Raw genomic sequence first — 15,982 nt, forward strand, 5'->3', positions numbered from 1 at the left:
ACCCTCCCACACAGTCCAAAAACATGTTGAGGTTAATTGGTGATTCTAAATTGTCCGTAGGTGTGAATGTGAGTGTGCTTGGTTGTCTGTCTCTAAGTGTAGGCCTGCGATAGACTGGCGACCTGTCCAGGGTGTCCCCTGCCTTCACACTAAATCGGATAGGCTCCAGCCCCCTCGCAACCCTAGTGAGGATTGAGCAGTGTATAGATAATGGATGAATGGATGGACATGGATTATACTGCAAAAAAATTTTTTAAATGTATTCTTTCCTGTATCAATAAATACAGTTGATTTCAATGGTTCCATATGAATTTTCTGAAATTGTCATATATACTTAACTGATGATAGAGGTCGAAGCAGTTTGCCGTGTTTAGTAAATCTATTTCTGCCTTGTTTCCATCTGTCTGAGGCAATGCCTGGCTGATCTTCAATGCTGGTTGGGGGTGAAGGTTAGAGGAGGGAGGGGAGGGAGGGGCCTAACACCGGAGTTAAGAGGCAGCGCAAAATGGTGGCAGCAGCAGTGCATTTCTGCTGTTGACGCGGTACAAAACCGTCCGCCATTTTCTCCTCCAGTGGTGCAGAGATGCAGGTGGACCAACACAAACCAAACTGGAAAAGGATTTTTTAAAATTGCCAAACCATGTAGGAGGGGGCTTAATGAGCCACTTAATCAATCAGATGTGACAAGTTTTTATCTGCTGATTCACAGTGCTGACAAACAGGTGAGGATGCTGTTTAGAGGCTCATAGACTTACATCACTGATTCACTATTAAAAAGAGCCATAAACCTCTGAACTGCGAGCTCTTTCTGTGTTTTTGTTTTTTTTCTTTTTTGTCTTGTTACATTTTATCTCAATGTGGTCGTTTTGCACTGCAACATAAAGTCCTGCACCTCAATGGAAACAGAACAATGGCTAGATTCTCATAGTTTAGTCATAGCAACTGGACTCGCTTGGCTAGATGTAGAGAAAACTCAAAAATGTCTTTTGTGCACTACAACCGAGTAAAGTCATAAAAATGAAAAGACAAAAGTTGGATTTTACAAAATTAGAAATATCCTGGAATCAACATGTCGAATGCTTTTAACATTGATTTCAAATAGTTTCACTTGTCTGCTCTAAGAAAACACAGCCTGCAGTTCAGCCAAAAAGTCCCTGAGGTTTTGTCATGTAACTGCTGCTCAAAGTTGAGTCAGTCATGGTTCGGTCACACATTTCTCAGTTGTGCTGAGGAGTGCAGAATTTGTACAGTTTTTCACATAATCTGATGCATAATGTTTACACGTGACTAGTTCAAGGACTGTTGGAAAGATGACAATCTGACAATAGTTTGTGTTTGTACCATTTCTAACTCTGATAAATGGCGTCATGGTGCAGTTTTTTTTTTTTTTAATAATATGTCTTTCAAACATACTGGCAGGTGTTGGGGTTCAGAGTGTTAATGTACAAAATCATCAGTGAAAATCAAAAACTCAACTTGTGATTTTCTGTTCAGCTGAATAAATGTGTTCCATCAAATGTCTCAATCATATGAATCCTATCAGAGTGATCAAATGACTTAATACTTTAAGTTCTTTAAGAACTGTATTTCTCATGTGCTGTGTGTTCATTTTATTTCCAAACGACAGGTTTTACTGAACGTGTTTGACCTTTGACTCCTGCGGGCCTTCTCGCTGATTAATCTCAGATTATGCTAAATGTGAGCACAGACAAGAATAATTAAAGTATAATCTGACACAGTGCTGCATTTTCCTCTAACCAGTCAAGCTCAGGAGGTTCTGGTTTGCAGTACTCCAGCCACCCGCCTCCATGTTGAGATGTACGTGAACGATGGACTTTATCTCAGTGTCCTTGAACACTGTTCTGTCAAATGACACATCCACTCTCATAATATTGCAGACCTTCTCTTAAAACTAGGTATCTAGTCAAGTGGGAAAGTTAATAAAGTGATAACAAAATAACATAACTCTTCAATGCAAAACTTAATCTAAATCCAATCTGGAAAACGAGCACATCAGACCGCTGAGCATGTCTGCAAAAATTTTATGGAATTTTGCCATCTGGTCACACAACAGCAAACATGTAAGTATTGAAATTACGGTATTTCCACTTCTTGTTGTCCATATTTGTCCCCAGTCTTAAGCATTCACATTAATCATCTGCTTTACGATGAACCTTACCGTTACCGGCTGTCAGTTAGGTCGATGTGAACTTTGTAATCAAATGGTAGATTTTTCTAGTACTCAAACTTAACCCCATCAGGTACACATCTGCACGCAGAGCAACGCAGCAACCCTGCAAAACCACCTGTAATTCCTCCTCTGAGTGGCGCTACAGCCAACGTAAACACCTACAACACAGACGTGATTATTGGTGTGCAGGTGGCTTTGCTCAAGCAGCGAGCAAAATGTACTCAGTTAGATTCCAGTCATATGTGACTGAATATGAATAATGGATTTGTGGCTGCAGAAAATAACTGAGTTTCACAAACTGCTCTTCGTCTGAGCTCAAGTTTTTGTGTAAATACGCTATATAGACAACTTCGAATCATTTACGAACAGTCGTATATTTGGATTTCTACTGAGGGTTTTTCACTGGTTTAGAAAAGCTGACGTAGACCACAGGCTTTGAACTAATCTCATACAACTGAAGGTCAGGGGAAGCTTTTGCTTTAGTTTGATGTTAAAATCAAAAAGATTTCCTGTAAAGTCAGTAAACACACAAAGAGAAATGACTTTTCTTAAGGTGCAGACTCCTGATTTGAGAATTTGTTTCTAAAAGTTTCCATGTTGTTAAAAAAAAACTGTCAGAAATGGAGCCTGCAGACAGTCAGTCCATCTGAGCTGGATTCGTTCAGGGTGAGCACATGTTTTCCGCTGTTTGTCAGACTCACACGTTGGTTTTTATTAAATCCATCAGAAGCTTCCCACTCTGCTCACTTAAATCTTTACCCGGGTGTTTGCTTTTTTTCTGGCCTCAGGACATATCTGGAGGTTTTTTGCTTTGAGGAAACCTTAATAAGGTTAACATTTTTGGGGTTTTCCTGTTTTTGGCATCGGTGAGGCAGCAGGGAGACGCTGCAGCCACACAGAACCACTTCATTTCCTCATAATTTAATTTACTAGAACAGTCCAGTCATAAATAAAATATGTTTTATTTGACCCCAAACAGAGGGGTCTGAGCAGAGAGTCTGCAGGGAAACAACACAAAGGAATTGAATATGGCGAGAAACACGACCATCAGCAGGAATGCTCATCATTCAGGCCATGATTCCAGAGAAAAATATTACACTTTTTTTTAAAACTTTTTTTTTTGTTATATTTTTATTTTAAATCCATCCATTATACGATCACCATCAATATACATCAAACAAGCCATGAAAGTGATGGTATAACAAAGATAAACAACAACATATAAACAATGGTCACAAATACCCCAGCCTATTGATAAGTCAGTTACATTCTTCTATCACTTATAAGTGCTTAAGCTTGTTTTGTATATCTCAACCATTTCTCCCAGCCTTTTACAAAGTCTTCTTCTGTCAGTTTCAGTTTAAAGGAAAGCTTCTCCATCTCAAGGATGTTTTCTATAATCGACAACCACTGTTTATGATTTGGTGCCTCAGCTTTTAGCCAGTTCTTAGTGATGGTTTTCTTTGCCGCCACAATAAGAATCTTGACCAGGTATCGATCACCAACATGTACAGATCCTTCCAAATGTCCCAGGTATAACACAAGAAATGATCAGGGAACAACATAACCCAGTACTTTGCACAGAACTGAATGTATACGACCCCAGAAAGACTGGATTTTCATACAATTCCAAAAGATGTGTGTGTGGTTTGCATTCATGTTATCACACAGTCTCCAACAGGGTTGTTGTATTTTCTTATGTTTATTTGTGATTTTAAGTGTTATAAAAAAAACTAATTTGGTTCTTCCATGTGAATTCTCACCAACTATGTGACTGTGTTGTGGTGTGAGTCGTTTTCCACATATCCAACCACATCTGTTCTGAGATCTCCACATTCAGCTCTTTTTCCCATTTAAAAATATTACACATTTAACCAATTACTTTTGTTCATGTAGACAGACTGTGCAGCGCTGATGTAGCTGCACAAAATTAACTAATATTTAAAGGATTGTTATTATTATTTTAACCATGTGACTTCTTTTCCAGTTTTTGCAGCAACTTGAGGGATGTGATTCTTGCAGGGCTACAACTAACAGCTACTGTCATTACTAATGAATTTTTTTTATGATAAATAAATTGATCATTTAGTTAATCCAATGTCAAAAATGTGTGTTGAGTGTTTCAATTGTGGAAGCACAGATAAGTTAATATATCAATTATCTGACTAAAAGAAAAGTAGTCACCAACTGTTTCTAGATCCAATTAATCTTTACAATATTCTTTTCAAGCAAAAATGCCAAATTTAAAAAAAATAAATAAAAGATTACAGCTTCCTAAATGTGAGAATCCACTGCTTTCACATCATGGTACACTAAATAATTTTCTTTTCTGTGCTTTAAATAATTAAGTCATGATGATGATGATCAAATTATTCTATGATAAAAACTAATACGTTAGTTGGAGCAGCTGCCGTATTGCTAACTAGTGTTGTAAAGCAATCAGCAGCTGATTTATGGTGGTGTTCTGCATCATGTAGATGAAGTAGCCAAGATGATGAATTCTGATTATATGTTTCATTTTCCAAAACAAAAGCTATTAATTGGACAATAACATGCGACAAAGAAAATCATCATATTCTGAGAAGTAGAAAACAGATTTTTTTCTTTTAAAGCTACTTAGAATAGTTGCTCATATTTGAAGGTCAGATGAGAATGCTTAATCCAACAAGTCTGCATGGAGGTGCACTGTTCTAGCGTTACCATCCACTTCATTATTTTCCCACAGGGGTGTGGGAGCCAAACATGGCCCTCCAGCAAAAGTATTTGGCCACAAACTCCAAAGACCATGCAAATAGCAAAGACTGTGAAGTCACATGCGAACCTCAGCTAGTCTGCCTCATTCTGCAGCACATGTGACCAGAACATGATGTGACCTGGATGAGCACATCTCCTTCGACTCCTCAAAGAAATTTTCTTCCAAAAAAACACTGTCAAAATTTCAACTCACTCAGATATGCATTTTTACATACAAGTGACAGCTCAGGAAGGAAATATTCCAGTTCATATGAAGTCATATTTTCAAACATACTTCAAATATTTAAAACCAGAAGTCAATCAGATTCATGCTCTAACCAGATCAGCTACTGACTGACTGTGTTCAAGTGTCTGTCTACTTAAAATCTTTTTCAAATCTTTTAATTTTTTAAGTTTCCGTTCGTCTCTCCCTGCACATTAATTGCTGTGCTTGTGTCATTAGCGTGTTCATTTGATGTTATCTGTACTAAAAACATTCATTTGAATAATATAACCTACGTCTAAAATACCCAGTGAATTCTATTGTGGCTTTCATTCGTCAGATTTATACACGTCTGTGTCTTAAATAAGCAGGTGAAAGTCTGTTGGGTTGATCATACGAGCAGCAATAGTTTTAGGCTGCCAGAAGTGACGCCACTACAGCAGTAGCAGGAAAACAAAGCCAGCCAGATCTGCTTTTCCATCGCACGATGATACTGAAGTTCTCTCTTTTACAGTTTGCATTATACTTTACAATGATGTCTCATAAATCTACTGCAGCTCCCAAAACACATATACCGCTCTCGCTTAAATCCAAATAAATATGGACTTATAACATCTAATATTTCATCAACAATTTGAAATTCAAGACAACACAAATAGTATTATAATCTGTTCGGCCTTAAGTATCAAACAAACTGAAGATGAAATAAAATACTTTAACAAATGAAATACAAAGTACATATTGTGCTCCATGGTGTGGCTGACAGCGAAGCCCTGACCTACAGAATAGCCCTGTTATATGTCCGTACCTCTGCGTGGCATAACGACTGTTTCTGTTATTTTGTCCACAACATTTACATGTAAATAATAGAAACAGCAGCACAAACTGCAGTCCCTACACTGAGCACACAGCAGCATCTACACAGAGGAGGTTTTACTACACGATGCGGTTTTCCATTCACACATCGAAGCAATTCTGTTTTTTAAACTAAAAGCTGCAAGTCATGAAAAACATTTGTCTGGGCAACAGGCAACAGGGTGGTGCTTCAAAGAGTGACATTGATTATTCAGCCTATTTCGACAATGACATAACTGTTTCAGTCATTTTAAGGCAAAAATGTCCCTGCCATGTGGCAGTAAAGTAAAATCAGGTTTTGGACAGCAGAAACATCTCAAGACCTCGCTTGGGTCTGTGGGATGTAACAATATAAATGTGGTAGACAAAACTATTAACAATTAACAAACAACTATGAACTGACAGATTAACTAGCAATTAAAAATAATTAAATGGTGTAGCCCTACTCCTTTGTTACTGTTATTTTTTTTGTTCTATTTGTTGTGAAGTTAAATGAAATGAATCTGTTATCCGAATTAGTGAGATGGAGCTGAAAAATACAGTGATGGCATTAAGTTAATTCTGAACATTTTGTGGAGCCTCTGCAGGATCATTATCGTCAAAGAGCTGAGTGACAGCAAGAAGCATTTGTGAAAATGCAGCACAGACACAGAGAGCCGCTTCAGGAACATTACAGGAAAGAAAATACAGAGGAAGGACTCGGGGAAACTTACTGTGTCCATTAAAAAACTCAATCAAATTTTGTAGAGTCTTTGACCCTAATAGAAATCGCAGAACAGAAGAAGGAGAGGCAGAGACAGAGCTAATGACACAAAAAAGGTTCCCAGACATAAGACAAGTGGGGACATATGATTTTGTAATCTGCATCTGCACCAAAAAACTCTAAACCTGCTGTGATAAAGTCAAACTGCAAGGTGTGGAAAAAGATACTGACCTTTAAATGAAATTTGAAGTGTGGCATGTTTATAGAAATGTCCTTTTTCAAAAAGCTCATAAAACAATGAATGCAGATGCAGAATACTTCTGGATGAGCCCATGAAAAGCAGTGTGAGTAATACAGGACCTTCAGAATAAATGTAACACATATACAAATGTGTTTCATCACACTGTGAAAGAATTTCACAAAAATGTATTGTTTGGTAAATTAAAAAACAAAAAACAAAATGCAACATCAAATTTTCTGCATTTTAACAACTAAAAAGACTTTTGTCTTTTTTAACAGAAATCACTTCTCAGCGAAAGTGTATTTGACTGTATTTGTACTGCTGATCCTCCGCTGACACACAGCATAGAAAAGCACAAAAATATAGCAGCGATATGAAATAATGCTGCTGTTTGAGACACTTAGTGGAGAAACGTCCAAAGAACAGAAAACCAGCAGCTCACCAGCCAGCTCACCAGCCAATCAGAGTGAGGAAAGTACCAAACTGTACCAAAAAGTAGCTGGTAGTAAAAATACGAGGTGGTCACATAAGGTCAGAGAAGCTGCAGCACACGAGATCAGAGCACTGTCATGTCTTACATGCCAATAAAATTACAGAGAATAAAATGTGGAACCCAAAAATCAATGAATTACAGATATATGGCTGGACGATATGATGACAGACAACACAAATTTCTACATTACTTAAACTGTAGAATCTTCTGTATCTGCTCAGGTTTTATATTTAAAGCTGCAAAAATTAGTCAATGGCAGTAACTAAGTCACCAAATATTTAAATATTGGATAACTTTAAAATCATGTTTCCAGCAAAAATTCAGAAAATTCAATGATTTTTGTCTTAAAATTAAAGAATTTGCTGACTTTCCTCATCATCAATCAAAAAATGGAATATTTGTGTTTTGGACATAAACGTTTGTGCTCTGGGACGTTATGATGGATCTTTTTTTATCTGGGTATTAATTTTTTAATCATGAAAACAATCAGCAGATTAATCAAGAGTAAAAAAAGTAGTTGAAGCATCAGCTGTATTACTGGTCCATGAGCAGGAGATTTTTGATACTGTGCTGCAAAACACAGTAATATTACTGTTTATTTCAGAATGGATGATTATTTTCTATGAATCCTTAAAAAATAGTGTGGGTGTGGTGTATTTTATCCATGTTTCTTATTTTTTTCTAATCAGCAGAGCAGAGGCTACAATATCCCTCCGTTCATTCCGCGTCCCTGTTTTGAATAAAATGCAGTAACACTGGAAATCGCGAATTCCTGAAGCTTCACATTAACTTCAGCTGAACTTTGTAGATGTTTGTCGATTTTGTTTTGTCACTTACACTCAAATGTTTTTAGACATGACTCTTCTGTCTACTGCACGAGGAAGGACAACAGTGAGCAGCAACACTACACACAGTACGGCAACGGCACGCTCCGTCACCGTTCAACCCAAAGTAGTGAAAACATCGAGCAAACTGATCGGGCTACTGTCTTTCAGGTGGGAGAGTGTCCTGTTTCCGTCACATTTCATCGTAAGCTGAATAGTTTGTTTTTGGACTTCTGGTTAAACAACACGTGACATTTGAAGGCGTTTTTAAGCGTCCCACTTTTTTTTCTTTTTTTTAAATTCAAATATGTAAACATCTATAAATAAAGAAATAAATAAACGTCCAAATTGACCACAATTGTCACTGTAACAGCAAATCTCTCAAATGCTGCAACTGTCAATACGCTGTATAAAATAGATTAAATAAAAATGTTCTATTGAGACAAGTACCATATTTTATTAATACACTTAAATTAAACCATTAAATCTAGCGATGCAGTTTCAGCTTTAAAAACTGTACAAAATAACACTGCCTTGCTATCTTTTGTCCAACAGTGGGGACACAGTCAACTCATTGGAAAATGGCTTTTTTGGAATAGTCCGGAACTTGACAAAGGCTGGCGATTCACCGCCGACTGTGGATGTAAAAGTAAAGCCAACGCAGAAGTGCTCTCGTCCTGCATTCTTCTAAAAGCCAGCAGGAGCGTCAGCTCTGCCTGCAAACACAAGTCTGATTGGACAGTTCACTTTCAAAGACCAACAAAGGGATGACCAAATTCCAAACTTGAGGTTTCAAAATGTTGATGTCACAATCAACACATCCATCTTCATACGCAGGTCCGGGTTCCGATGTTCAGGGTCAGCACCGCAGTGCAGTGAACCACCCCAACCCAAGCTCACAAATAACAGCATTAACACATACCACATGTTTGATAAAAGTGTTTTACTGTCTGCTAGCGTTCAAGGTTAATCCTGGTAGCATACTTTAGCTGATTGACAATAACTGGTTCACTGCCAAAGAGCTGGATCTCTGGACGTTTCACTGCGCATTATACCATGTATGACTGTGTTTGTGACCAATAAAGACCTTGAATTCTTGTTTTTGTTCCAGTATCACAACCATGTTCACATACGATGAATAGAAATTCTTTGACTCCAGGCCGTCAGACAGGAGGATTTCTTGTTTTCCTTTGTCATCTTTTACTCTCAAGTTAAAGGTGGACTCTACAGTTCTAGAAAAAGATTGTTGAGATGTAGCTAGTTAGCGTGTTTAGGTAGCTCCCATACTGTGTACAAGCTCAGCAGCTGGACATTGCATTGTTGTGTGCATCAGCCTGAGACACTTTTCAACCATTTACAGAGCCAGTGCTACGATACCTGTTAAAATCAAACTGAAACACCACCAAAACTAGTGCCCTGAAACATACACTGTATGCACTGGTGGATAATATATACTGAATAATTGCTATAAATCTCTCAGGTGAGGGGTGAGTGTTATACTCTCCAAACATGCACATTTTGTTATTTTCTCAAGTTTGCCTGAGTCCGTATGGACCACTCTGCGTTCAGTCTGTATGGAAACTACTCTACAGAGGCAGCAGTGTGTACGCAGTATATGCTGATGTGACATACTGTGCATGTATGGAACAGAATCCTCCAAACACACTCCACCAGACTAAAAAAAGCACCTAAAAAGCAACAACCACACTGTTGCATGTGTGTGCAACCATAACAGAGTATAATCAAGGCTGAGATGGTGACAAAGGTTTCGGGGTCCCAGTCGCCTCAGTAAGTAGCACACTGACACCAGAAAGAGCGCGCAAAATGAATTCGACTTTAAGATATGACCTTCAAAATGTAGTCTTGAGACCAAAACTGACCTTATCCACTATATACACACACACACACACACACACACACACACACACACACACATAGTCACACACACACAGCGGACAGTGAGGAGATATTTGCTGACCTTGCTGTGGATAGTTGTAAATTTTTTATGGGATTTTTTTTATTTATTTTTTTTTACAAAAACAAGAAAAACAAAGATATTGGAAGACGGTCTCAGTGTGGCTAAGCTGTGTTTCAGAGCACACAGTATTCAGCGACAGCATCAGTTGTGTAGTAAAATTCCACGTTCAATACATTTCCCATGTTTAGCACGTCTGTATAAGTGAGAATTACACAGATTTGCACAACACAACATCATTTTACATCCAAAACCAGATGTGAACATGCTCTATTGTGGAATTTTCTATCATCGTTGTAATCACTCAATGAGCAGGCGGAACTGCCATTTTGTCATCGACCAGCCAGGTCTCTCAGAAATAATGATTCACACCTGCTCTGTTTTCCCACTCACATTTAGGTGCAACGCAATGTACAAGTGCATTAAGTTTTGGGAAATACGGTGGTTTGGGGACAATACGAATAAATATGAATCCAAAGGTAAAGCCAATCACAATCATTCTCTAACCTTAACTGCTGCCTGAACCAGAACGTTAACACCACAAGTGGATGTTGGACTCCATAATCAGATATTTTAGCAGAACGAATACTGACAATACTGACATTTTCAGGATCAAAATATTTGCAACTCATCAAATACATAAATTAATAGCATTTTCTAATTAAAGTCATAAAATAACAATTTTGTTTCCTTTCAAATGTATTTGCTGTAGCAGGCTGGTTTTACACAAACAGTTTCTGCCAGTTTCCTGAACTTGCAGATGTTATATCTTTTAGAGGCACACGTGAGTTGAGACATTTCACAAGATGTGTCCTTATATGAAATATGTCACTTCCAAAGTGAAGACATCAATTTTGAAAAGTTAAAAATGCAGCTCAAAAGTGGAATACTGCTCATGAAGCATGACTGTGGTACGACATGGACACTAAAGATCAGGCAGCTGGAAACTCAGGATATTGTTGTTCACATCTGGAGGACCACACACATTTAAACACATTATAATGCAAAAGCTTTTCCTGCCACAGAGTCTCGCTCGGCACTGACATCTCAAACAGTGGCTCATTTCTATGTAGTAGCACATTTTTATTTGTTCTGCATCTCTTAAACTCACTCACATTTTGAAACTGTCTCACAAAAAAATCTAAACATTTTGTAGCCTCCAAATTAAAACCATATAACCTCCCAAGATTGCAAAAACTCCAAACACCACAAGCTCCTATTGGACAGAGCTACCAGCTGGCCAATCAGAGGACAGAACAGAGAGCTGTTAAGTCTCTGCTGCCAGGCTCAGAATACGGTGAGGTCTCAGGAAAATATTACTGAATATAAACAGGAGAAAAGCCAATAAAGGAAAATGCTGCCAGGAGAGGTCAGAGGTCAGTGACAGTTTTACCACTTTGTGTATTTTAATAAAACTTTAGTGATGGAATGTCAAGTTTACTGTGTTTTGTGGCAGCTGAATTAGTGCTTAAAACTCATCATCGTCATTTTATCTGTTGTCCTATCATCATGAACTGAATCTGATCGTGTGTTGCTACTGACTATTTTCATAATCAAGTAAAATGGAAAAGATCAGTCAGTTTTCAGAAAAATACTACTAAATACATACTAGATTTTGCAACAGATCAAAGTACTGTCTTCAAATGTCTTGATTTTTTCAGCAGTCACAAATTCAAAGGCATTCGGCTTCCCACCATGTGACAAAGACAATGTTCAAATTGTCAAATCTGATGCTAATATTTGAGCTTCTGGCTTCATGTTAAAATGCTACTGGGCAGTTACTTTCATCATTCAATAAAGTAAAATTAGTGAAAAGTTGTCCAAAATTGTCGTATTCCAGCTGCTTTTCTTTGTCATACTTCATTGTAAACTAAATATTTTCTAGTTGAACAAACCAAGATATTTGAAGACATTCACTTATTTCTCTTATCTTGATTTTCATACACAAATGGTTAATTATTTAGTCCAAAAACAAATTAGGAGGATATTTAACAATGATTAACAGCAGTCTAATTATAAGTGACCCCCTGGCTTATTTTACCCATGGACTGATTATTTATTTACCCTTTAAAATATCAATCCATGACAGTCCAAACCCAAAGACATCCAGTTTACTGCTATGTGGAGATGAATAGCACCAAATTTTCACATTTAGGAAGCTAGAAACATTTTTGCTTAAGAATTGTTTATAAAGATTATTTGATTATCACCGTAAGTGTTGATTAACCAACAAAAGAAAATTCTGCAACTCTTTTGATCATCAATTAATCATTTTAGTCATTTATCAACCAAAAAACATTGTGAGAAATTCGACAAAATCTCTGAAGGGAGCTTTCTGTGCATTTCTGTGTCAAATTTTATTAACAAACTAAATATTTTTTAAAAAACAGGACATTTGAAAATGTGACCTTAAACTTGGCAAAACCGTACCAACCATTTGTTCTTCTCTCCTTTGTTTCCTACACTACACATGCCTGCTGTCAGTCAACTTTGCATGTCTTCGCCTCACAAATATGATTATTCACGTAGTCTACAAAATGTCAATAGACACTAAAAAAGCATCCAAGGTGCTGTCCTCAAATGTCTTGTTTTGGTCAACAGTCCAAATCCCATTTTATATTTTGCAGAGTGTATTGTTCACAACCTTCACTCTTCTGATGTGTTTCACAAGAAGGAGACATGTTTGCATTTTGCCTGATGACATTTAGTATTAATTTAATAGATTTTTTGAATAAACGTGCCCCTCTGGTGTTGTTGTTACGCCGTGGAGCTCCTGGTTTGATCCAGTATACAGCTGATTTATTAGAACTGTAACAGCTGAACACACAAAATCACCCTCATTCACGTCTCTTATTTCAAGGCCCTTTCCTCATAGTTTTTATGGTTTAGCTTGGGTTTTCTGTCACAGGGAATGTTGGAAACTAAACATACTGTCGCCATAAACTCTGAATCTAGTGGCTGTTGTGGGATAAACAGACCCCCACCACCCCTCTTTTTTCCTTTACAGCTCTATAATAAAACCTGTGGTTCCTGTTATTTTTGCTATCTGCTGGTTTTCGTTTTTCTAAATCAAGGAAAAGACGATGGACCGATAAAGTCATTTCTTTGTGCCTTTGCTCTCCTCCTGTGTGACACAAATGTGCAGAAATTTCACCCAGACAGACAAGAAAAGTCACTCGCTAAGCTCAACTCCCACACATCCAAAAAAGTCTGCAAATCAGGAACAACTGGACATAAAAGGAGACTTTACTGCCGAACTTGACGTCCAGCAGATGAGTACAGCACTACATGTTCCTGCTGCCTGCTGCTATTCATTATTAAAAGCTTTAACGGTTTCTCTCATTTAGAATTTACTTGTGGACTGGTTTGTCCCGAAACGCACAAAAAAACTGAGAGGGTTTGAATTAAAAAAAAAAAAACATGTTTCCAGGTTTGTGTGTTTTCCTACTAAGTTGCTCTCCTCTGTTTGTCCCCGGGACTGACCTGGGGTTGGAGCTGTTCCAGTAGACTGCGTACCGGTCGGAGATGATGCGGTCGTCGGTGACAGCGGCGCAGAGTGGCAGCAGCAGCAGGCCGAGCAGCAGCAGCAGCAGCGGCCGCCCGGAGAGCTCCATGTGCAGGGGCGCGGCGCGCTGCCTCCCGGCGAACATTCGCGTGTCTTCTCCTCAGCTCTGAGCGCGTTGTGACCCGCAGGCCGGAGAACCAGAACACATGAACCACTCTGCGGCTCCGGATGTTCAAGACCAAATCAAATGTATTGAGTTTAGATCCGCAGAGGAGATCGATACTCAATGATCAGTGATTACTGGCTTCATTCTCCCGCTTAACTTCTTATTTCCCAACAGGCAGACTGATAAGAATCCATTTTATACTGCCGCACCGCTGCATGAATCACTACTTCATGTGAGAACGAATAAATCTTCACGGCGACGGTTTTACCACAAAGACAATTAAATTCTTCCAAATCCGCGGCCAATAGGACCAACTGTCCCAAAGTTTCATTTTCACTCAGTCAAAACCAGAAGAGCACCGCAGTCCTGCTCTCTCTCTCTGCTCAACTCAGTTCCACATTTGCGCGCAGAGCACAAGTCCGGATCCGTGTGTGCTCTGACCGCGGGGGCTCCCGGGCACGATTTATGTCGTCTTTGTGTCTCTTATGTAACTGCTCAACACTTTTAGTCTGCTGCTGTCTCACAAACTCGTAAGTGTCACCGAGGAGCAGCTCAGAGCACCGAGCCGCTCACCGGAGTTGCGCCGCGACCTTTGCCAAACTGTCCCCGCCGCTGGTTTGGAGCCGCTCTAAAAGTTGAAGACCCCGCCGTGAGTCCGCAGCAGGAACGGCTCTCCTCTCCGGCTCCGTCCTATGTCTGAACGTGAAACCAAACTTTCCGAGGTTCGCGCTCCTTTTTCTGTTGCTGCAACTAACCCGAGCCAGCAGGACGAGAGAGAGGACCAAGAAAGACAAGAACAAAGAAAAAAATCCTGGTGAAAGTTTAGAAGCAGCAGCAGGAGGAGCGTTTGTCTGGCTTACCGGCTCAGTTCCAAACTGCTGCTCCCGGTGCGTCCTGGAGGGCGGCGCCTCTCCGCCTTCTGCTCCTTCTCTAACCGGAACACTACGTGACCAAAAGTATGTGGACAGCTGAACATCGTCACCATATGGGACAGGGAAGTTTATGGCCATAACACCATGATCACTGATGTCCTCAAACTGAATCGACCTGCTGAGGCCCCCGCTGACCCTCAACACCCACATCATGTCCTCAGATAAAATGTTTTTTGTTTGTTTGTTTGTTTGTTTGTTTTTGTTTTTTTAATAGTCATGAAAAAAAAGATCACTCCAATGTTCCAAAGATTAATGTTTGCTAGAATGTGTTATTTGGGGGCTTTGACACATAACAGCAGACTTTTTCACAACTTTTTGACATTTTAGACACTAACTCAATCAATACAATTTTTAAAGAATCAGCTGTCAGATGCATTGATAAAAGAAATAAGTAATAATGTGCCTCTGAGGGTTTCTGTAAGTTGATTAATAGACACAGAAATTACATGAACTTCATGAAACACAGTGAGCTGAATTTTAACTAAAATAATAACAGACAACCCTTTTTCACAATGAATGTACAGAAAGCAACAAAAGTGAGAATACTGCCTGTGAAATGTAACTTAAATGTCAAATGCTTGTAGTTTGTATCACCTTTTTGCCTTGCATCAAAGTTGAACAGTGGAGAATTTGTTTCATATATAGTAGAAACCAGAAGTTTACATACACTGCATAAAAAGACACATAACCTTTTTTTTCTCACTGTCTGACATTAAATCAGACTAAACTTTTCCTCTTCTTGGTCAGTTAGGATTACCAATATTATTTCTATTTGCTAAATGCCAGAATAATGAGAAAGAGAATTTTTTAGAGAATTTTTTTTTTTATTACTTTCTTCAAAGTCAGAAGTTTGCATACCTTTCCTTAGTTTTTGGTAACATTGCCTTTAAACTGTCTGACTTGGGTCAAACGTTTTGGGTTTCCTTCCACAAGCGTCTCACAATAGTTTGATGAATTCTGGCCCATTCCTCATGACAGAACTGGTGGAACTGAGTCAGGTTTGTTGGCTGCCTTGCTCCACACGCCTTTTCAGCTCTGTCCACTAATTTTCTACATGACTGAGATCAGGGCTTTGTGATGGCCACTCCAAAACATTGACGTGGTTGTCCTGAAGCCTCTTTGTAACTAATCTGGTGGTATG

The 15,982-nt window shown here is 38.8% G+C and overlaps 1 protein-coding gene across 1 annotated transcript in view; it reads right to left on the reverse strand.

Annotated features, from left to right (window-relative positions):
- The window catches only part of LOC103359810 (ephrin-A2-like), a 145,258-nt gene extending 130,002 nt beyond the window's left edge, over positions 1–15,256 (reverse strand). Inside the window, exon 1 of the mRNA XM_008285344.1 lies at positions 13,722–15,256. Within this exon, the coding sequence (XP_008283566.1) occupies positions 13,722–13,888 (167 nt within the window). The 5' untranslated portion in view covers positions 13,889–15,256. The remainder of the gene's footprint in view (positions 1–13,721) is intronic.
- Between the last annotated feature and the right edge of the window lie 726 nt (positions 15,257–15,982).

The sequence above is a fragment of the Stegastes partitus genome, unplaced genomic scaffold (assembly GCF_000690725.1).
Source record: "Stegastes partitus isolate 25-593 unplaced genomic scaffold, Stegastes_partitus-1.0.2 Scaffold398, whole genome shotgun sequence".
NCBI classification, from domain to species: domain Eukaryota; kingdom Metazoa; phylum Chordata; class Actinopteri; family Pomacentridae; genus Stegastes; species Stegastes partitus.